The following is a 22,569-nucleotide window of genomic DNA, read 5'->3' on the forward strand; positions in this document are numbered from 1 at the left end:
TACACGATTTTCTACTTCCACTTTCGACATGTCTGACGGCCGTATGTACCTCTGCTTGTGCGGGTCATGGCCCCTTTGGGACTATGCTACCACTACAGTCTCAACGTATCCACTGTCCCCAGACCTTGTCACTGACTATACTTCCACAGTCAACGATGCTCGAGCTATGCGGATAGCAGAGATTATGACGGATTTTCGCAATCTACAGCACTACCTGAGTCAATTGCGCGCCACGCCGACCGCGGAGGAGTACTACCTCGAAGGCTACTCACTCCTTCGGTCGTGCGCGAGCGAAGCCCAAACCATCCTCCAAACCCCTTTCTCCGCCAGTACAGGGGCTTCCACAGGAGATCCCGAGCGCGAAAGGCAACAACTGAAGACGTAAGTTGCATCTTCAATCGGATCTTCCTCTTCCGCTATGTAGAAGGAGTGCCTGGGTAGCTCAGGGAGGACATCAGCAGTTGCCCAGTATGTTGTCAGGGTGTATAGGCTGACGTCAGCGCACAGTATCGTCACAGACGCAGCAGTACGACGATTTCAGTGCCAAAGAGCGTACCTGAGGGCGCACGCAGGATTGAGATGGGTGAACTCGCGTTACAGTATTCTGCGAGGTCAGAAGCCGAACTCAAGCCATTTTCCAGCGTTACAGCAAGTTGATGGCACGCTGCGAAATGTACGTCAACCGACTCTGCCTCGCCTCAATCCTGCTATATCACCCTTCCTTCTTTGCTCCTACTGCAGCTGCTAACGGGTTTGGAAAGGAGCTCCTTGCTATCACAGACACCTACGTTGAAAGCACACTCCGCAGCCAGGATACCGCTCAGGGCAAGTGGCTCGCCGAGGACCCTTCGCTCTCTCAGATCCAGCAACAGCTCATGCGCCGGTGAACCTCACGATCGACCCAGGATCCTTCTCGCGATTTCCGACAACTGCATTCGGGCTTTCAGTCTCATGGCGCTACGCATCCCCTACTCGATACCCATCTGATACTATGTTACGCGTCATCGGTTCAGTATGCTTTCCCGCAACGGCTATTGGAAACGCCGCACAATGGATTTGGACATTCTTCTGTTTAATCAATTTACCCAAGGCAGCGATGCCTTGCGGTGGACGCCCCCTCAAGAACGACAACTTCGGAGCGCGCGTCTCGCGGGCTCTCCCGCCCCTCTCCTCTTTCACCTTCCCTCGTGCTGGTCACACTTTTTTTCAAAAGCATACACATTTTCCACATTTTGATAACGCTACAAAACAATGGTTTTAGCGTTGGCGTTGGTCTCCGCTAGCTTGGGTTGGTTACTTGGCATTCTATTCAGCCAACGCGAAGCAATGAGAGCGGGGACTTCGCGCACGGCATGACGTCGTAGATAGTCACGTTAGCGCCTTCTCTGCATTTTCTTTTTCTTCCAGATTTCACTTGCTATTGGGCTCGTACTTAGCAATCTTCATCAAACCTTCGTATTACAACACTCGTGCTTTGTTCAGATCGTCGCTCTATCCCAGAATCGGTTCGGCGTGAAGCTATCGCCATAACGAATCTGCATCAGAAGCGAACTTATGACGCACGATCGATCTTGCAGCCCACGATCCGCGACAGACGAGCAACGTTTTGGTACAGTGACCGACCGCCCTATGGGCCCGGCACACCCTAGCGGCACACCCTAAAGGGTCAGCTGGGATCGCAAGCGCGTCGAATCCAAACCCATGGAAGCGTCCGCGGCAGCCAGCAAAACGGTTTGGACATGCATCACGCACGAGGTGCTTACGAGCATAAGGGATGATGTCGTTATACTGACTGTCTGGACGTGCAACGGATAGAGGTATGGCTGAAAGAAACTCGATCCTGAGCAGCGGCTACGGCTAGGGGCTGAGATCCCTGACGACATGCCAACACCTTGACCGCAACTCTAAACATCAAACCCTACGATCCACAATACAATAAAGCGTCAATGCACCGCCGCCTTATCGCTCCTTCACGATGCTTGATCTACGCACTCTCCACGACACGGAATTCTGCGCTTCGGCATCGCCTTACCCTCAGAAGCCATCGCACACCCCGCGGCACTAATCCGCGCGCTAAGACCTCGCCAAAAGGCTTATGTCCGCAACCTTCCCACTCCTGGCGATAGCTGGGCTTCGGGGCTGCCGATCGGTAGCGTACCATGCAACGACTCTGCATCACATCATCGACCACGAGATGTGAGGTCGGTGGTGCGGGGAGCCTAACGAGTCGTGTAGCCAGTGGTCAACTGGCGTGAGGTGTGCATCATGTGGGCGTCTGGCAACGGAGATGGATATGGACGGTATGGCGTTTTGGGATGAGGGTGGAGAGAGAATGGGGTAGGTTGCGCGGGGGTTGGATGGGCGTTGTGTGTTGGAGGTGGCATCGTGAGGTGGTAGTGCTGCACATGAATCGCTTCATTCCTAGTGGTTTACTCTTTTCGGTCTGGGATCAGTGTTTGTGCGCCAATGTCGCTTCAGACCTGAGACGCACATAATGTCTACACATACGTTGAGACATGTGTATGACCACCGCAACTACTCTTGGGTGGCGGTTATAGCCATTGGAGCCCTCAACGATGTCTCCATAAGACGTTCGTCGTATTGAACTACCGAATGCTCTCACTGCGCATGTAAAGACAGTCCAGGTAGCTATATATCGACTCATGGCTGTCTTTGACAAACCCCCGTCTACCCAAGAACCTTCTTCGAGATCCGAACATACAATCCGATGCTCAATACCATCTGGCTTCTTCGTCCTCGGCGAGCTCCACAGCAGAAGATCAACCTCCTCCAAGGACCCTGGCAAGCTCTTGCTGCTGTCTCTCTATCATCTCTCTTAACTCATCACGATGCTTCATAATTAAGCCCATAGCTCGCTCAAGACTCTGCTGTTGCACATCCATCCGCTGCTCACGCACTAGAACGCGCTTCTCGCGCTCCACTACTTGTTCCTCTCTGCTCGACACTTCGCGCTCGCGGACTGTAAGGGTCTGCTCGCGATTGCGTACAGATTGCTCGAGCACGCGCGTTGCGGCTTCGCTGGAGGAGAGGAGGATCTGTCGTGCGTTGAGGCGGTTCTCGTGCAGCGTTTTGCGCTTATTGAGGCGGACGTGTTCCTCGTGCATGTCTCTGGGATGTGAGTGGACGCGCAGATGATCTCGAGTGGTTCGTCTCTCGTCCTCTTGATTAATTGATCGAGGATGGGGAGAACGCGATCTCAATATTCTGATAGTGCCAGTCGAGGTGTTCGGTGCCTCTGAGCTGCTTGAGCTGAGGTCTTCTGCGGTGTTCCCGGATTCGTTGATTTTTCGCAGTCGAGATGCTGTTTTTGCATCAGCCCCGGTGCCAGACATGTTTTGACAGGGTTCCACGTTTGGCTGATGATAGGCGGGCAGATCATGTGTTGTACTACTGGGTAGATGTAATGGGCTTGAATCTAGGCTCGGTTCGTCCCCAGGCGTTCGTGAGAGGGCATGGTCATGGTTTGGAAGGATCGTTGAGGAACCTTCCTGGATGTGCAGTGATGAATTATGCCCCGGAGAGATCAAGGCCTCCATCAGCCCTGGTGTAGGGGACGAAGTGGCAGCGCAAGGAACATCGCTGTGTGGACGTGGATTGACCATCGTTTCATCAGGTTCATCTCTTAACAGATCTACTCTCCCAACACGCCAAGCCCGGAAAGATCTGATACGGGGTACGTGGCTTCGGACTGTAGCAGTGCTGCTTCTGCCAGGCTGCTCGTTTTCCCTGAGATCACTCATCAAGCGTGAAGAGGTATTTAGGGGCCTGGGAGACCGCAAAAGAGGTCGTCTGCCATTAGCGCGGGTTCGTATGTTCTGAATATCATGCCTAAAGCTGTTGTAACTGTTGAGCTGAGTGCGGAAGGCTTCATCTTCTGCTGCTTGTTCAGCAAGACTGCGGCGAGGAATTGAACGTGGAAAGCGAACGTTGGCAGACGTGATGGGTGACGCTTCAATGGCCGATCCTGGTCTCCGGGATGCAGCTGTGGTCGGAGTTTGTCTCTCGGCCACTTGGGCTGCATGCAAATAAGCTGTTTGGAACGGATTGTAGGATCGTCCCAGGGTAGGTGTCAGGGCAGGCAAGTGGCCTCCCTTGCAGGTCGGAGCGAGCCACTGTGTGCGACATAACGGACATTTTTTTCCTTGTTGCGGACCGCTGCGTAGGATCTGCTTCAGACAGTTGAAGCCAAGAACGTGAGAGCATCCTAGGATTTCTCTAATACGGACGCTTTGTTCGAACGAGGTTGCGTACGCTTCCAAGCAGATGGGGCACTCGTCAAACCGGGATATCTCAAGGTCGACTTCAGTGTGCTTTTCAATGAATGTACGCGCCGCAGCGCTGAGTGGTCCTGGCGCTATCGACTCCATGGTAGGACTTCCTTGTCCTCGCCTTTTTCGTCGTGAGGTGTAGTTTGCGAATCGAGTATAGGTGGTGCAAAGATTGAAACAAGATTTCGACAAGGCTGTAAGGTGTACAGTGGAGCTTCTACACAGCCAAATCGAGGTGAAGGCGCGGTGGTCTGTGCCTTTGTGCCACGCTGCGCAAACGCAATTGAGGTCCTGATTTATTCGCCAACAGGGATTGGGTTTTGTACCTTCACTTCTTGGCGAGTGCGCCGATCTGAACCACGTTCTCAGGCTTGGATATCTGCACGACATTCTCTGTTGGTGCCATCAGTCTCCAGGATTTGAAGCTCTTCATCTTAGCCATTGAATGTGAGAGGTACCGCGGGGAGGCTGTACAACAGTGTTGCCAGCGAGAGGATACGCCATTCTAGGCAAACCCACGAAGAGTCTCTGTCGCATTTAGAGACCGGCGCGAGAGGTCAAAGTGAAGCAAGTGTTTCCAACGATGCACTGGCTTCATTTATTCAACAGATTCGCCAGCCAGGTCGACTTACTCTTGAGGGTCTCATGGATGGAATCATCGGTATTTGCCAAACCTAAAGGATTGTCCACCCGTCCTTGCTGAAACTATCGTTTTGCGCAACGCGAATACGGGCTCATCGTTAATAGCTCGTTCTGGACGACGATAAGCAGCATGCATGTACGAAGGCACAAATCACTAGTGAAAACTCAAAGCACGCATCTCTAGATGTTGCACATCGCTGTTCGTGTGATTATGGGCCAGATTCTCTATTATAGCCATTGGCTTGTTACCATGGGTTTTAAACTTCCTGTATCGTGCGGGCGGGGCAAGTAAAGCTGTGCTTGCTCGTGAGTCCGAGCTGCAGATGGGTACATAATGCATCACACTGATAGTGTTGATATCGGTGCGGAACAAAACGTGTGTTTGGGAATGTCGTGTTGTCGACTGTAGACTCGTGCTGATGTCAAACGGTCGCGACGCGTTTGTGGAGAAAGAACTCATTATGAAGCTTAGTCATCTTGCTCCTCTGAGACGCTACGTCGAGACCACTCTCACCAGCCTTTGTCATTACTGGATTTTCGTCATGACAATAACCTCCTTCGGCTCATCTGACAATGACAGTGAGTTTAAATGATTTGATATGAGAAATGCGATTTGACAGCATTGATGTTTAAGGCTCGCACTATGGACTCGAGATATTCGAGGTTCTTATATGAAAATTACTCGAAGTTTGAGGCTGTACTACTTCAGGCTTCGGAGATCCCCGTTCGTGACGGCTTTTCGAGCCCTTTCCCATTAGTCGGGCGATAGCCGCTTGGCCACATCGTCCGTTTGGCTCGCCTATCAGCTAGACCTTGAAAATACAATAACAACAAGGATGCGAATCTATCGCGGCTATCTCCAACACCAGTACTATGACGACAGAACAAAATCGGTAGCAAATCAGTAGCAAAATCGCTCGAAAGGAGATTCGTAACAACTCATACAGTGGGTATGCTTCCCCAACACGTACCTCCCGGTGTTACCATTGGCAAACGTATGAGCGATGAAGAAGCTCGATCAGCTTTTCGTAGCTCCGCTGCCACGCCCGGGGGTTTGAACCCAACTAGCGTTCCTAGTAGAGCGGTCCTATTGACTCCGCCGTATCCTCTGATTGATAGGTATTGGTGCATTGACGAAGACGTCATGTTCGCCGGCTATGCGCGACTGCTTTTCTTCGTACTCGCGGGATGATGTCTTCAAGTCCTCGATTTGCGCCTGCACTGATTAGTTTGGAGATGCTATGGGCTCAACAAGGTACTCACCTTCGTCAACGGTGGTCCGATTGTTGAGATGAGGAAACCGTCACGGCCCTGTCGTTCGTTAATGCCTATCAATGGCCCGTAGAGCTTGTTGTGCAATTCCATACTTGGAAAGTGTACGGTCTAACGATGGCATCAGGACCGCAATGATATCGAATTTCATTCTGAATCACGGCTCGAGAAATGCCATATCCGGGGACAAAGTATGAGTTTGGAATCGTCATTGTGAGATGCTGAGCCAGAGACGATGCTAACAAGATAGGAGGTGATTATCGAGCCAGGTCCACTCTGTGTTGAAACGCCGTTGTAGTGAATATGAGCTCGGGCTTCACACGATTTATACATCCCGGCAGTTATGTCTTCAGGTCACACAGCTATTGCTGAAACAGACAAGCAAACTGGTGCCAAGGGATGCTCCATTATCGTATCTGAAGCCTTACCGAAGATGCCCCCAGTTGGGCTTGTATGCGCTGATGCCGTTCGCCTCATTCTCGCCCTATCGGCCCAACGACGATCATTGGGCGGCATTCGTCTCAGCCAATCCATTACGACGCCCTGTTTGCTGTATTTATCCTAGCAATATCCTAAGCCATGCCCGACCACTGAGATGGCGCCGAGATCCTGAACGCAGTGCTGCACCGCTACCAATCCAGCATTTGGCTGCGTTGTAGTCGTACAGATGCCACGACTGCATTCACGGTGCTAGACGCAACCACCATAAGCGTATAAGTCGATCTCTTCGCCACCAGAGTGTTAGCTGGACTCGAGGAGCTTCTTCCGCATGTGCTCTGTTTTCGTGTATACAAGATTACATTTGCTGCATCTTGGTTACGGTGGGGCCAGCGCCCTTACCGATCATGCGCCCTCAAGCAACCACGAACGCCGATCACAACTAAGACGCCGAATCCGCTTCAACGAATAGGCATTGTACACCTTGAATCGAAACTACAGGTCTTCGGCGTCTCGCATAGGGAATCCTCCGCCTCACCGCTCCCACTAACCGGGTCTATCAGGTTCACCAGGAGTTCGACGATCGCAGGGACAACCCTTCCAGAACGTGTAACGTGCGAATAACTGGGCATCTATGCATGCCCATTGCTACAGTACAACAAAGACAACGCATACTTGCAAGTCATGTGCGTCCTCAGTCTCACAACGCTCAATCTCGTGCAATGTCGGAACTACAAACCGAACAATGGCCTGCAGCAGATTTACACCCTGATACCTGCGCTTTAGGCAATGAGCTTCTGGTACTGAACGTCCTAGTTAGAGTCTAGTAATGGGAAGGCGAGGATGTGGACAGCGCCCTGCGGATTTGGCTGCGCTGGAACATGCGAAACTCCAAGTCGCGTCGTCGAGTTCCACTCCTCTCTCCACCCTAGCCTCTAAGCGCTTTGATGATTCCAAGCTACTCCTTCTGATAAGCATACATGCTCCGCTTTACCCAAAGGCCCAGTCACAGCACGCCAGATCTAAGCACAGAGTCTCACCCGATGACGCAGCTGCCCGAGGCATCACGAACGGCGACTACATGCAGCTACCTGCATCAAGATTGAAGGATGATGTGTCTTACAATCTAGAGATCGTCACTATCAGCCGATATTGTGTAAGCGTTCGCCTGCAGACGAACATATGCCCAATGCCCAAAGGCCGAGCCACTGGAGCCAAACCAGACAGTTTCACACCCCTCTCCATCAATGCTACACTTGGAAAAGAAACATACCCTGTACGATTGAAACATGCACACTCAAGTCTCAGCATCTATGCAGAACGCCAAAGTCATCGCACACTTTTGGTGAGAGAAATACTGTTGCTGCACGGACAGATCCGTCTGATCTGTCAAACGGAACAACCAACTTCATCCTCGGACGCCATCTCCCACCTACACTACTTACTCCAGATACCGTTCTAACATGCTGACTGAACGAGGCACCCAGTAGCTGCAAGCACCATCTGTCAACGGAATGAAGCAGCTCGGTATGTTCAAACCCAAAGCTACACAAGGCAGGCTGACTCGAAAGACTTCCCCACTAGAAGAAATGGAAAGCGTAATACGGCGAAGCCTCACTCATGCCAGTTTCGCTTCTCGTTTAGCAAGTAGACACCCTACCAAACAACAACAATTCCTACCGTTTTCAACATCGTCTGTCCAGCGTCGATACTACGTAACGTGGCCAACAAACAAGCAAGCGCCAGCAGATTGTTGTTGCTCATATTCCAACAACTTGGCTCAAATGCATCTGTACATCTGTGTTTGTACCTGCATCCGAACATCGCCACCTCTGTCATTCAAGTAAGACGTGGCCTAGCTAACAAAGAATGAACACTTTCCATAGTTATGAAGCAAACGAGCATCTTCCATGCCGATTTAGGGAGCCTCATAACCGGAAGACATACCCCTCCCTCTCTCGGCTCTTCAGATGCATGCGCCTTCTCTGAGATGGGGCAATACGTATGTACGCACGATGTGATCGACATACCGAAGAAGAAAACTTGTGAGGCGACCAGTACTGGTAACATCATCACATCCGAATTCTCCGAGATTGCGCGGCCAATCGGCCCTTCATGATTCTTTAATCACCTGTTCGAGCGAGAACGCCGTACATTTCCAGATCAAGTCCAGTTGACTCAAGTATTCGGCACTCATATTATCCGGTTACAAAGCACGCTCCTATGAGCACGGTCTGACAGAGCCCCCTCACTCAGGCACGAGCGTTTTGTGGAATGAGGCGAGTGCTCAAATGCATCATGAGGAAGCTTACTGCACAGCGAACGAACTTCTGCTCCGGGATGATAGCGCGTACGAGGACATACGACAGGCTCTGTACGTTTGCATCCCTCCCTCCAAACCTCCGACACAATCAACACAGCATCTCGACAGCCTCTGTGTTGCGTGTTCCTCATTCAAAGGATTGCCTTATCCCAGTGTCATAGCCCCTCAACATGGACCTGACTCTACGACACTCCTCCTGACCGTACGTCTCTCGTCTTTTGAAGTAGCCAGATGTCAGGCCACCACTCTTCTCAATGTGCCAAAGGTATCTGAATCAGTCAGTAAAGCACCCAAATTCTCACGAAGCATATCTCATTACCATGTCCAAAGCAAACAGCTGCACGTTGGTCCACTATCCCCTTCGCATCTCAAATCCGCATGCTCCAACGCCGCCTCACCCAAGCGCATTCACCACCCCCGATCGCTCAAACAAATCGCCAGGTACGCCGTGGCATAAGCAATAAGCAGAGTAGCCGTCGGGGTAGCAAGAAGGAAAGCGAGAAAAGACAACATGCTGCTGGACCTCACAAGTCCCTAACAAAAAGTTGAACGGTCCCCAGGAACTTCAAAGTTCGATCAAGCTTTATGTCAGTGTGGTGAGCTTATGCTGGCCGCATGGGGAAGCATGTCACACGACCATTTCGCGTGCGCAACAGTACGTAAGCGAGCCACATGTTTAACGCAGGGTGATCTGTTTGCGGATCATTAGACGCGGGAGCCTCTGGCTTTGGGAGGGAGATGGTGTCGTGTGCTCGATTACTGCGTTGGGCTGGGTCTGCTTGGTGGTGCTGTGGTGATGCGTGCTGGAATGTCGTACAAACGTTGCGCTGCTGATAATGGACATGAGACGTCTGCTCGCATTGTGAAGATTAGTGTGGTCTTAGTTGAGGTCATTCACTGTGGGGAACAGCGTGTCGTGTGCGACACCGCCATGCGGAGCCTTGGTGTTGTTGTACACGAACATGGTCACGTGCACTGAAGACAGATGTAAGGGACATACTTATCCCGCAGGTTTCAGTGAACGCCAAACGTAAGCGGTTCGTCTACGATATGATTCATGATCGGTAGGCACAATGAAAAGTGTGGTGTGATGTAGTGAATTGAGGAAGGTGATACTCTAATAGATCTACCTCAAACCATACCCATATGATCTCCTTCTGCCATCAGACTCCAAAATCGACGTGGACGTGCCGTACATGCGCAACTAGATCGAAAGTGCCCAGCGCAGCTCATACGTCAACGAATTTTCAACTAAAATGATTGGTCGCAATGTGATAGTCGAATCCAAATGTCATAACCAGCTACTGCACATCGCTGTACATTCTCCTCATCGGAGGCGGCAATGCGCCGTTCTGTGGCGGCCCTCTCGATTGCGGTCTTGAATTTGATCCATTCGACGCTGGTGGTGCAGGGCGCATGGGAAGTGACATTTGACCAGCCTGACTTGATTGGCTGTTCGATTGACTGTGGTGACTGATGCTACTGGATGTTCGTTGTGGGTATGCTGGACGTGGAGGCGCGGGCGCGTGGTCTGGTTGCCTGACATCAGCAGAGCCTCTCCTCGACGAAGCCTCCTGCTGTCTGATATCAGCAGATCCCCTCCTTGGAACAGGCTCCTGGTTCTGCAGCTTCTCGCGAATATTGCTCGAGGGTACGGAGGGAGCGAGATGTGATTTGCGCTTGTTGTGCTCGAGCATGCTGGTCGCCCATGCCTCAAGGTCTACTGGTGTACGTTTTGCGGCCTGAAGGAAGGCATCGTGGTCCTGGAACGGGTCAGTATAACAGCAATAAAGAGTGAATGAATTACGCACATAAAGTTCCTTGGGCGTTGGCCGTTCCTTGGGATCCTTCAACAAGCACTTGGCGACCATGTCTTCGAGAATGGAGGGGAAAGCGTCGCTCTTGGGTAGCTTTGGTGCCGGCTCCAGTACGATTTGCTGTAGGAGATCGAGGATACCCTGTGGACCACCGGCCTCATCATCATCTGCACTTCCGGAGAAGGGGAATTTGCCAATGGCAAGCTCCATGATTGAGAGGCCAACACTCCATACGTCCGACTTTACGGTGTAGGGTGAACCCTGAATTCGCTCAGGTGCCATGTATGTGCCTGTTCCTACAAAAGTTTCGGCGATAGATCCGTCAAGCTCGCTCGAGACACCGAAATCGCAGAGCTTGATCTGTCCCTTCGAATTTACTAGAATGTTCGATGGCTTCAAGTCGCGATGCATGATGCGGTGAGCGCTGTAGAGGTAGCTGAGTCCACCTAGTACGGCTTCTGCGATCTTTCCAAGGACATCGACACGGACGGGGCCGAACTGGCGTGATACCCAGTCCAAAGCTCTGTCACAGAGTGTCAGCTCCTATCCATCCGGAGGCTGCGTGGCAGCTGTTGCTTACCCCACATCCATGTACTCCATGCACATGATGACGTCCCCAGAGTCGTTCTGGAAGGCGCCGTAAAAATCGACAATGTAGTCCGAGTTGCAGTCGTGCATGATGCGCAACTCCCGCACGATGCGTTTCCGGACTTCATTCTTTGCTTCGACGTGTATGACCTGCGGCTGTCAGCGCCTCTCCTTGTTGATTGTTTGCCACACTCGACCAGCCCAACGCACCTTCCTCGCCATGATGACCTTGGTAGCTGCGTGCTGAACCTTGCTGACTGTGCCTCCGTTTCCTGAACCTAGTTCTCGCAGAACAATCAAGTCCTCCGCTTTCAGGTCCAATTGGAACTCAACGCCGATCTCGAGTGTCTCTTCTTTGGCGTTGCCAAGGCCGCCTGGAGCCTGTGCGTCGCTCTCTGAAGGTGTTGGCTTTGGTGGGGGAGCGCTCAGTGCGAGTCCCTTCTTGTTCTTCCTCTTCATCGTCTTGGGAGCGAAGGGGTCGGCCATGGCGGGCTATGTGCAGCGTCGTCTACGCTGCGAAGAAGAGGATAGGGAGGTCGAGTGTCGGCGGTAGTGTGCGGTTTCAGGCACGAGTGAGCGTGGCAGGAGGTTTCGAGTTGCCGCCCAAGGATGGGTCAACTGATGGGTCGCCAATCACGGCAGTGTCCTAATGGAGGACAGCGTCTATTGGTTTACCGGCTGGGGCGTGCTGGGGCGAGGGCGCAGAGCCTGATTGGGGAGCGACTGAAGTGTGATATAGGGAGCGTGTGTCTGGTCGAGGGCTGTGTGGAGGGCTCAGGAGAATGTGAGGTCGTGTTAGTTATCGAATAGCGGGGCCGAGTGTTTGCATGCGGCGCCGAAAACGACCCTGCAAGGTTGCGGGTAGGCGGCGCGACACGACAACGATTAGCTTGCTGCCGGACTCGAAGCAACCTAAAGCGAACGCCAATGCAAGAAGGGCGTCGAGCAACAGAGGTGTCGCTGACATATAGGCACGCTCGACTGCGTGTTTCAGTTCAGGCCCCATGCTTCACCTCTTTTTCTAGCGCTCCATGCAGGCCTCAAGTACTCAAAGCCAGTAGATGCAGACATGCGGAGCTGTGGCTGTTGCAGATGGCGCGAAATGCAAACGAGAACGAGCGCAACATGTATAGACCACGTATCGCGTACATGACGCGTATCTATCGTATACCTACAATGTCGCTGCTAGAAAGCCCTGGAGGTTCCGCGGAGCCCTAGTCCACAAACGCATCACGTGACACGGGGATACGTAGTTGCGGTTGCCGGGCAGCTTTGAAGACGCGCTGGACACCCTTTCTGCCTTGTCCACGCCCTTTACCTCGACCCTCTTTGTTGCCTCGCTCGCCGAATCGCCGCGTCTCGTTGCTCGCGCCGGCTTCTCCGACCCACCAAACCTGCCTTTTCGACGTCCATAGACGCTTACGCGCATCTCCTTTACATCACCGTACATAATGTCTACAAGGGATCTTTTCGACAACATCGCCGATGTGGGCGGCAGCGACGAAGAGGAAGATGAGGACTTCGATGAAGAATCTGGCGCGCCACAGCCCAAGAAGTCAAACGGTGCCAATGGCTTGGACGATTCCAGCGAGGAGGAGGACGAAGACGACGACGAACTACTGGCACAGGCAAGCTTTGGCGCACACCAAACTCTAGAGATGGCTGCTGACTGATACATAGGAAGGTGCTGGCTTCATCGCTGACGAAGAGGAAGAGGACGAAGTAGACGCGCGGAAAGAACGACGGCGCAGGAAGAAGCGCAAGAACCGTGAGGCCGAAGAAGATCTTGACGAAGACGATCTCGACCTGATCGGTATCGAGCGGCCCGAGCGGGAAGACGAATCACAGGTACGGACGAACGTATAATCTGCTGCGAGGACCCAGCAACTCTCGTTGCCTACTGACAATACGAAGCCCAAGTACAAACGCCTCAAGCGCGGTCATAAGGAGAAGCGCAAGTCGCGCGGCATCGACGACATCTTCTCTGACGAAGAAGCGGCTGACGAGAACGACGAGCCCCGAAGACTTGGTGGAGAGTTCGACGACTTCATCGAGGAGGACCAGTTCGAGGATGAGATTGAAGACGACCGCGATGTCACACAACCAGGAATCAACCTCATCACACAAGGGCTTCAAGCTGCTGGTCTCGACGAGGGCGCCGAAGAAGACTACAGGGCGGCGTTTGGCGATGGCACCGATTACGATTGGGCTCTTGAGATGCAAGAGGCCGAAGAGGAAGAGCAAGCAGGCGAAGGTCGTGAGCTGCAGCTCAAGGACGTTTTCGAGCCATCGCAATTACAAGAGCGCATGTTGACAGACGAGGACAACACCATACGCGAAACAGACGTTCCCGAGCGTCTACAGCTAGCCCGTAAGCCGTTTAAAGAGCTCGAACTGACCCCTGAGGATATGCAGATACGGCTGGAGGAGGAAGCATTGTGGATTTCCAAACTGCTCTGGCCAAAGAAGGGTCTCCCGAATTATTTCCAGCAACCTTTCCAGAGCGCCGTGCGCAAGGTACTCGAGTTCATCAACATCGAAGACTATGAGGTGCCCTTCATCTTCAACCACCGAAAAGATTATCTCATTCATGCACCCGGCGATAACGATGACCAAGACGACTTCGGCGCCCCACCCCCAGATGCTCGACCAGAACGCCTTCTCAATCAGAGCGATTTATGGGAGGTGTTCGATCTCGATCTGAAGTTTAGAGCCTTTGCCGAGAAGCGAGACTCGCTGCGTCAGAATTACGAAAACGTCAAGGCTGTTCAGCCAGAAATTATCGATAGCGAAATCGAAGATCTGATGGACAAGGCTGTCACTATCGAGGAAATCCAGGAGCTGCAAGATTACCTGCATTACCAGTACTCGCAAGAGATCAATGAAGTACGACAAGAGACCAACGGCACACAAAAGCGCGCTAACAACGCCCGCAACTTCTTCGACAAGCTTCGAGGAGGCAAAGCGCAGTTGCTCGTTAAAGCCATTGGTATCACTGCAGAGGATTTCGCCAAGAAGGCCGAAGGATCAAGCAGAGGCCCTCAGGTTATTGAAGATCCGCCGTTAAAGGTTGAAGAGCTTGCTGACCAGATGGCCGACGCCCCTGAAACTGGTATTTCGCTACTCAGATCAGCTAAGCTGTTGTTTATTCAGGATCTGCAACAAAGTTCACGTCTCCGCAGGTTCCTGCGGGGCAGCTTCTATCAAAATGCTCTCATCGACTGCATCCGAACGGACAAGGGCATGCGAAAGATCACAGAAGACCATCCCTATTACGAGTTCAAGTATCTGCGCGGACAGACGTTCCTCGACCTCAACGGCAGACCCGACTTGTTTCTTAAGATGCTGAAAGCTGAGCAAGAAGGCCTTGTTCACGTCAGAATCTCCATGGGCAACTACGAGAGCTTCAAATTCAGACTTCACGACAAGATCGTCTCGGACAATGTTAGCGAAGTTTCTGAAACTTGGAACAACCTTCGAAAGGATTTACTCGACATTGCTTTGGAGAAGCTGCAGGGCATCATCTCCAATGGTGTCAAGGAGACGTTGCGAGCCCGTTGTGAGGATGAGCTTGCTAGCCGAGCCAGGGAGAACTACTACAACAAGCTTGATCAAGCCCCGTTCAAGCTCAAGAACGCTGTTCTTGGATCAATCCCCAACGTGTTGTGTCTTTCGAACGGCAAAGGTCAACGCGGCGATGCTATTCTTTGGGCATACATTGAGAACGACGGTCGAGTCATGGAGCATGGCAAGCTTGTCGACATGAAGCTTGGTAACCAAGAACGCGGTATTCCTGACGGTCAAGATATCGTCAAACTTGTCGATGCTATCCAGCGTCGCCGCCCAGACGTAGTCGGTATCAGCGGTTGGTCTGTCGAGACTCGGAGACTGTACAAAGACGTCCAGGATATTGTCGCACAACACAACTTGACTGGGCCAAGCTATGAAGATGAAAGCACGGGTCATGACAGGAACGATCCTCTCGAAGTGGTCCTGGTCAACGACGAAGTTGCCCGACTCTATTACAACAGCGGCCGCGCCGCCGCCGAGTTCCCCAAATTCCCTCCTCTCACCAGGTACTGCGTTGCCCTCGGAAGATATCTACAGAACCCGCTCGCCGAGTACGCGTCGCTTGGCAAGGATATCGTGTCACTACCATTCGTCAAGGACCAAACACTCATACCTCAAGACAAGCTTATGGACCGTCTCGAAACTGCTATGGTAGACATGGTGAACCTCGTTGGCATTGACCTTCCAGAAACTTACGACGACAAGTACATGTCGAAGCTGCTACCGTACGTCTGCGGTCTGGGCCCTCGCAAGGCAGACAGAATGGTCAAGGCAATTCAAGCGAATGGCGACGAGGTTCTCTCGCGTTTCGATTTGCTCGGCATATCAGAGGACAACTCTCGCGATCTTAAGGCGGCCATGGGTCCCAAGGTCTTCCAGAACTGTGCTAGTTTCTTATACATTCCATACGATCCCACAGAGGAAGCGTCCGACTACCTGGACTACACCCGTGTTCATCCCGAGGACTACGATCTCGCGCGCAAGATGGTCGCCGACGCTCTTAACATGGACGAAGAAGACGTCAAGGCCGAGGTTGATGATGGTGGTGCCAGTGCCGTGATCAGGAAGATGGTGAGGGATGATACCACAGATCTGGTCAATGATTTGGCGCTTGAGGACTACGCTGCCGAGATCGAGAAGAACTTCGGTCAACGGAAGCGCGCTACTCTCGAAACCATTCGCGCCGAATTGGAGAACCCTTACGAGGAGATCAGGCAAATCTTTGCTTTGATGACTGGTGAGGAAATCTTCACTATGCTCACGGGTGAGACCAAGGAGACTTTGTACGAAGGCATGGTCGTTCCTGTTCAGATCAAGCGTACCTTCCCAGATCACATCGAGGTCAGGCTCGAGAATGGCATCGAAGGCGGTGTTTCCGAATCCGAGTTCCCGGAGGGTGTTGGGAGTGGTGGCCAGGAGCCTCGACACGTCTACCAAACACACCAAACAGTCCGGGCTCGCATCGTATACTTGAACCGAAAGGCGCTGACCGCACAGCTTTCTCTGCGAGATGATCTCATTCGACAACCGGTACCGCGCAACATCGAGCGTATACCTGGCGAATGGGACGATGCACAAGAGCGTGCAGACAAGAAAGCCGCCGAGAAAGAGAAAGAAGTCGCGTCCGGTCGACCGAACCGTGTGATTAACCACCCTCTGTTCTTTGGCATGAACGCAGCATCAGCAGAGGAGTACCTCGGTAGCAAGGAGCCCGGCGAGCTGGTTATCCGTCCATCATCCAAGGGTTTCGATCACCTTGTCGTCACATGGAAGGTCTCCAATAGCGCCTACCAGCACCTTGACGTACTCGAGTTGGGCAAGGAGAACGAGTACTCGATCGGCAAGCAGCTAAGGGTTGGCAAAGCAACATACACCGATCTCGACGAGCTGATTGTCAACCACGTCGAGGCGATGGCGCGTAAGGTCGCCGAGCTTACACGAGATGAGCGTTTCCAGCAAGGCACAAGGGAAGACACTGGTATGCCACCCCAAGCCCAAGCATCACCCTATCATGATGTACACATCATGCTGACACAACCTAGAACTCTGGCTTGAAAACTACTGCAAAGCCAACCCCAATCGCTCCATGTACGCCTTCTGTAGCATGCCCAAACACCCCGGCTATTTCTGGATCTGCTTCCAAATGGGCTACAACAAACCGAAGGGCGCCTGGGGTATCAAAGTCGTGCCCAATGCGTTTGAGTTGCACAAGAACGCTTACCCGGATATGGTTGCCCTTAAGAACGGGTTCAAGCTGCTGATACAGAGTGGTGCAGCAGCGAGGCCGCAGGGCGGTGCTGTGCCTCGACGATGAGGTATGCGCGAAAGCTAAGCGTTGAGATGGAAGTGCATTTGTAATCATATATCCACTATAGTTTGTTCTTGCACCATGGGTGGATTGTTCAGCGTGCCACTCGACGAGAGAGCAGTCTAGAAAGATACTCATTGATGATCATTGGGATCCGGCGTACTTGAGTTGGTTTGCTCAATAGTCTTGAGCTGAAAAGTCGGCATAGTATAGCCTGGAGATAGTCAACACCGGAACTTTATACGCATCGCTTGTAACTGCTGCTGACTACGGTGCTTCCAAATGCATTGGTGCGAGTCGTCACGTCCCCTACAATTCTGCCTGGACGGGTACGTTGTGGGAGTTTGAGTTTGCATACAAAGCACGGGCACTTGCACCTACCCTTGACCTCCACACTCAATGCTCTGCCTCAACGCCTTGCCTCTGATACCTTCGCAAGATATTCATTACCATCGATCCTTTCATCAACGGCCCCTTGCCTCCAAGTCAGTGCCAGAAAATCCCTAGGCATATGTCCATGTTGCGACTAAACCACTGAGAAATCGCTTGATATTCCTCTGGAAGCATTTGGATACCTCCAGACATTCCAGCGAAGATGCACAGGCCCAAGTAACGCAAGAAATGGAAGAGAAAGGAAAAATTGTCTGTGCTTATTGGTGTCACCCCTAGAGTAGTTAGCATGTACGTAGAACGACTGCGTCAAAGCACTGACATTGAAGTTTACATATTAACAGCTTAGCGCTTCACGAACTGTACCATACCAAGAGCAATAACTTCAATTCAACAGCGTTCGCGAACATTGAGGCCAATGCAATTACTCAGACCATTAGTCATATATTGAGCTGTTCGAGTCCCTGGATCGTACCAGCACTGATATTAGAAAAGCTATACTAGTAGACCTTAGCACCTCGTACAGCCAAAATATGTCTCCAACAAAGAGATGGGGTCGTGGATACATGTAGAGGATAAACGCTTGTCCGTTTTGGATAGTACAGAGAGCGGCGCGTCACCCCAAGTTGCCGAGAGACCGGCTCAGAAGACCAATACCCCGCCCGCTCTTACAGATCCTCATTCCTTGGACCCGTTCTGTGGGGTTGAAATCGGATCTTGACCGATCAGGGTGTTCAGTGTTTGGTAGTTTACACAAACCCACTTTGCCAGAATGGCCTCAAACAAGGGTAACGAGGAGAGTCGAAATCTAATGATGGATGGATGACAGGCTTATATCGCACCATCTCCCTTCCCGGTGGTCGATGCGTAAGTTCTTGCACCTTGCACAGCCAGTACTTCTCCTTCAACACAGCATACAGAGATCAACGCCACTTTTGATACAACTCTCTATATCGACTGTTCAATCTTTATGTTGTGAAGTTGATTTTCCTTAGCCTTTCGTACACTGGAACGCAAAGCCTCTATTGAATGGAGTCATATAACATTACCTGACTTAGATGTGCTGACGTCTCAATATCTAAGCGGTCAAGATTGCATGCCATGTATTTCTTGGCTTACCTAGCATTACATGATGTTTAACGTAACTAGCACATAGAATGAAGCTGTACAACGGACACATGGTATTCGAACACAGAAGTAACGCAGAAGCGAAAATATTTATACAGGCCCTCTTCTTCATAATAATAATCATCCTAATTGAACAACACTATTACAGTACTTCAACTTGCCAAATCTCTCACTATGCACAGTTCCTTCATCCTCGCTTCTCTAATGCCTGTGGCTATCCTCGCAGCCCCGAGCCCTCGCGACGCCATCAATGCAATGGTAGAGCATGAACCATGCTACAAGGGTGAGTGTCGATCGACGACCACAGTCTAAGCGATACTTTTGTGTTTCACGGTTTCTATTTACACCATCTGACGTTCAACGTGATAGATTCCAGCGCCGATGGTGCCGTCCAAGCCAGTGGCTCCTATGTTGCAAGCCCTATCCACGTCAAAAGAGATGACGCCGTTGTTTCTACATGGACCTCTAATCTGAATTCTATGAGTTGTAATGTGTGGAGCTGTGGAGCAACCATGGTTCCGAAAGCGATTTGCACAAGTCAGGCAATTTCGCGAGGTGGTAGCTGGACCGAAGTGTGGACTCGCATTCAGAATTGTGGTGTTACCGCTGAGATTGTATGACTACTATGTCAATTGATCCCTACAGCCAGATATACTAACATGACACACAGGCATGCAAATGCTATGGTTGTATTCCAGGGCTTGGCAGTGTGCTGGAGGCGGTAAAAGTCTGCTAAATGCATTAGGTAGATGCAAGACGTCTTGGATTTTCGGGGTCAGAGCGTTAGATAACACTGCGGACGATCATCCTACTCGATTTGTGTACTCGGGAGATGTTAACTTCCTATCTCACACGTCCTGAATATCTAGTTGGCGTAATGATATGTGGTGGGCTGAAAATCCTGTCTCGTTTGCACAGTAGATTCTCTCCTCAGCGATCATACGCCCGTTCTGAACAATATTCTAAATCTTACACAATACCCTCCAATTCGAAACCGCTCCAATTGTATGCAATCTTTCTCGAGAAATCATGGTCTCTGAGCAACTGGTTACGAGTGTCGCAGTCATCTCTGAGTGTACATTCAGACTGTTTAGTCGCAGCAAGACTCCAACTAGCGGGAGATGTAATTCCGTCGTCAAACTGACATGGTTTAAATGCTAAGATTTAGCGTCTGTATAGGCCTAATGAATGGCTTAGGCAGATCAGCAACTGCTAACGTGTTTCACCAGTAAGCGGCCAACACCAGTATCCGGCCAACCCCACCAAAACGCGTCAAACTTCTTTCATCCCAACTGTAATGGCTCAACCACAACGTACTTAAGCCTCCCTTACAGAGGGTAGATGCCTTCTTGCTACCTCTGCTGTTAAATTAGGACGCGTTTAGTTAAAAAATAGGGCTGCTTTGCTCTACCAGGTGCCTTGTACAACGCTCTGCTGCCGCCTCTAGGGCATTAAGTCAAAAGACGCGACAACGTCTGTCAACCTTAAGCTTAGCCCTGTTAAAGAGCAGTCCCTTATTTAGTAGATCTTAGACCTTAATTGTTGTGGATTTCCACCCCAGATTATTGATGTGCGACGAATAGCAGACACTCTCCTCACTGCCCGCAGCTAAAATCCTTCTCCTCCTTTGCTAGGCAAGAACTGGGTAGCACGCTTTATTAAGCGCCAGCCAGAACTCTAGACAAAGTAGAATAGGAAATTCTATTTACAAAGGGCACGCTGTAAAGATCCTGTCAGGATTAGCGCGTGGTTCAGGCTGGTAGAGGAGACACGCCTCACATATAGGATACCTAATAAGGACATCTACAACTTTAATAAAACTGGGTTTATAATAGGTGTTGCCTTAACGTCTAAGGTTGTTACTAGCTCTGACATAGTTAGACGCGCTACTGTTGTTTAGCCAGGCAATTGCAAGTAGGTAACAATAATTAAGTGTGTTAACGCGTCAGGTTAGTCTATCCCACCCTTCCTTATACTAGCAGGGAAGCTCTACCAGGCTAGCTGGTATTAAGACCTCCTACCTGACTGGACTGTTGCTGTTAGTGACAACGGCTGGACAACAGATAAGCTAGGCCTTGACTGGGTGAAGCACTTTAACAGGCACACACAGACTCGCTTATTAGGTGCTTGTTAGCTACTTATCCTTAACAGTTACAGCAGCTACGCTACACCTAAGTTTGATTAGTACTGTAAGGACAATATAATTATTACCCTCTGTATGCCTCCTTACACCTTACACCTTCTCTAGCCACTAGACGTTAGCTGCTACTCTCCTCTTAAGGTGGTGTATGGACATAAGGTGTCTAAGCTTGCCTGCTAAAGCATCTTCTATGTTAACAAGCTTGACTTCCTATAGATGTACCTGAGGATTAGACCAACTACTCTATTAGAGAGCAATATTAAGGCTGGATTTTAAGCAACAGGGCTTATTCTATTTAATCTAAAGCGTGTCCTGTTATGCCTCACTGTTATTAGAACACTATTACCACCAGGGACAGTAGTAGGACCAGCAGGGCTATAGACAGCAGAGACACCACGTATAGTTGACCAGCTTTAGCAGCAAGCTTGCCTTATATAAGATCTCCTTAAGCGTTAGTTATAGAGTCTAACTAGTTAAGCTATATTCTAGCTTGTTAAGGGTTGTTAGCTTGCAATGCAGTCAGTAACAATCTTAACTTAGGAGAACGCTAAGCTACGTGCTTTAAATTAACGCTAGTAATATAAGTGTTAAAAGTATAGACAGTATATAGCACGTAGGGGAGCTCTATAGGTTAAGGAAGCTTAATTACTAGTCTTATAGGCTAATAATGTGGTTAAGGAGGAGGCCTAGGTTGACGCTGCCCTACGGCGTCAGCAAGCACTACTAACGTGTAGCAAATGCCACGTGCAAGGCCACAACAGGACTTAATGTAGAGCTATCTAATCTATCATGCTTTAAAACCTTACTTAATTCGACTGCGTGGTTGTGGAGTAATTGCACGCCAAGTTAGGCTGGTTTTGGTGGGGTTGGCCGGATACTGGTGTTGGCCGCTTACTGGTGAAACACGTTAGCTTGTGATGAGGCCGCATTCTTTCTTCTTCCTCCGCGGCATGACGAGCTTCTTCAAGACCTATGATCAGGCCTGATTGCATCTTCCTCTGTCATGTCGGTCAATCAGACGTGGGTCATGCAGCCGGCTTGCCTGACTTCGTGGGGTCCAACTTATAGTGGGCCCTTGGCTGCTGCGACTTCCCTGTCACTGATGCGCTGCGAGGATGAGGTGTCAGGTAACCCGGTACATGCAGAGCTAAATCAGGTTCATTGCAACACAGGGTCCGGCGCTACGGCGACATCTTCAACATCGTTCCCTTCTTCTCCCATTGCAACCCGCTTGGAATTGCATCGCGATGCTTATCGACCCGCGACTCGAGCGTCTGTGGGGCGCCCCCTTTAGCCAAGATCACAGACCTTCCGTGTTCCGGGACGTGCTCAGGCTTGGGACGGCGCTGTCGCGAGTTTTCTAGCGTCCCAGAGGTCAACGCCCAGCGCTCGCAGCCGACAGAAGAATTGCGTGCCGTCCTCCTTTCACGACGGCTGATGTTTCACTACATGCGGGGTTCGAGTGTGTAAGGCGTCTAGAATGCGCAGTCTTGATCTGACCCACAGCCTCCACAATGTTATTGATTCGGGATCTGCTGCAGGGCTGACTGCGTTGCATGTGGATGGTGTCTCTCAGCCCTAAGGCTAGACGCTTAGTCTTATAGACTGCGGCGCATCCTTCGTGTTTGTAAGTTTCACGTTCACTCCTTTACGTCGCTGCCGCA

The 22,569-nt window shown here is 51.1% G+C and overlaps 7 protein-coding genes across 7 annotated transcripts, besides 7 other annotated features; 3 read left to right on the forward strand and 4 right to left on the reverse strand.

Annotated features, from left to right (window-relative positions):
* Positions 1-28: 28 nt before the first annotated feature.
* Positions 29-887, forward strand: EKO05_0010415 (uncharacterized protein; the record flags this gene model as incomplete). Its single annotated transcript, XM_059637747.1, has 4 exons — positions 29-41; positions 150-381; positions 508-673; positions 762-887. The coding sequence occupies 4 exons, from the start codon at positions 29-31 to the stop codon at positions 885-887; spliced, it is 537 nt and encodes a 178-aa protein (XP_059493730.1).
* A 1,097-nt stretch (positions 888-1,984) lies between these two features.
* EKO05_0010416 (uncharacterized protein) lies at positions 1,985-2,176 on the reverse strand (the record flags this gene model as incomplete). Its single annotated transcript, XM_059637748.1, has 1 exon — positions 1,985-2,176. The coding sequence occupies one exon, from the start codon at positions 2,174-2,176 to the stop codon at positions 1,985-1,987; it is 192 nt and encodes a 63-aa protein (XP_059493731.1).
* A 604-nt stretch (positions 2,177-2,780) lies between these two features.
* EKO05_0010417 (uncharacterized protein) lies at positions 2,781-4,679 on the reverse strand (the record flags this gene model as incomplete). The annotated part of the gene is made up of 1 exon (XM_038947088.2): positions 2,781-4,679. One exon carries the CDS (start codon positions 4,677-4,679, stop codon positions 2,781-2,783), a length of 1,899 nt encoding a protein of 632 aa, XP_038794258.2.
* A 1,339-nt stretch (positions 4,680-6,018) lies between these two features.
* Positions 6,019-6,415, reverse strand: EKO05_0010418 (uncharacterized protein; the record flags this gene model as incomplete). Its single annotated transcript, XM_038943030.1, has 3 exons — positions 6,019-6,147; positions 6,195-6,242; positions 6,299-6,415. The coding sequence occupies 3 exons, from the start codon at positions 6,413-6,415 to the stop codon at positions 6,019-6,021; spliced, it is 294 nt and encodes a 97-aa protein (XP_038794257.1).
* Positions 6,416-8,932: 2,517 nt separating this feature from the next.
* EKO05_0010419 (uncharacterized protein) lies at positions 8,933-9,421 on the forward strand (the record flags this gene model as incomplete). Its single annotated transcript, XM_059637749.1, has 1 exon — positions 8,933-9,421. One exon carries the CDS (start codon positions 8,933-8,935, stop codon positions 9,419-9,421), a length of 489 nt encoding a protein of 162 aa, XP_059493732.1.
* Positions 9,422-10,265: 844 nt separating this feature from the next.
* On the reverse strand, positions 10,266-11,855 carry EKO05_0010420 (Mitogen-activated protein kinase kinase; the record flags this gene model as incomplete). Its single annotated transcript, XM_038943028.1, has 4 exons — positions 10,266-10,727; positions 10,776-11,304; positions 11,362-11,519; positions 11,580-11,855. The coding sequence occupies 4 exons, from the start codon at positions 11,853-11,855 to the stop codon at positions 10,266-10,268; spliced, it is 1,425 nt and encodes a 474-aa protein (XP_038794256.1).
* Positions 11,808-11,834: a tandem repeat.
* Positions 11,856-12,820: 965 nt separating the features above from the next.
* On the forward strand, positions 12,821-17,253 carry EKO05_0010421 (Transcription elongation factor spt6; the record flags this gene model as incomplete). The annotated part of the gene is made up of 4 exons (XM_059637750.1): positions 12,821-12,997; positions 13,050-13,217; positions 13,284-16,917; positions 16,982-17,253. 4 exons carry the CDS (start codon positions 12,821-12,823, stop codon positions 17,251-17,253), a joined length of 4,251 nt encoding a protein of 1,416 aa, XP_059493733.1.
* Positions 12,958-12,984: a tandem repeat.
* A 2,726-nt stretch (positions 17,254-19,979) lies between the features above and the next one.
* Positions 19,980-20,403: a mobile genetic element.
* Positions 20,390-20,404: a mobile genetic element.
* Positions 20,405-21,059: a dispersed repeat.
* Positions 21,060-21,118: a mobile genetic element.
* A 138-nt stretch (positions 21,119-21,256) lies between these two features.
* Positions 21,257-21,811: a mobile genetic element.
* Positions 21,812-22,569: the final 758 nt, after the last annotated feature.

The sequence above is a fragment of the Ascochyta rabiei genome, chromosome 19 (assembly GCF_004011695.2).
Source record: "Ascochyta rabiei chromosome 19, complete sequence".
Taxonomy (NCBI): Eukaryota; Fungi; Ascomycota; class Dothideomycetes; order Pleosporales; family Didymellaceae; genus Ascochyta; species Ascochyta rabiei.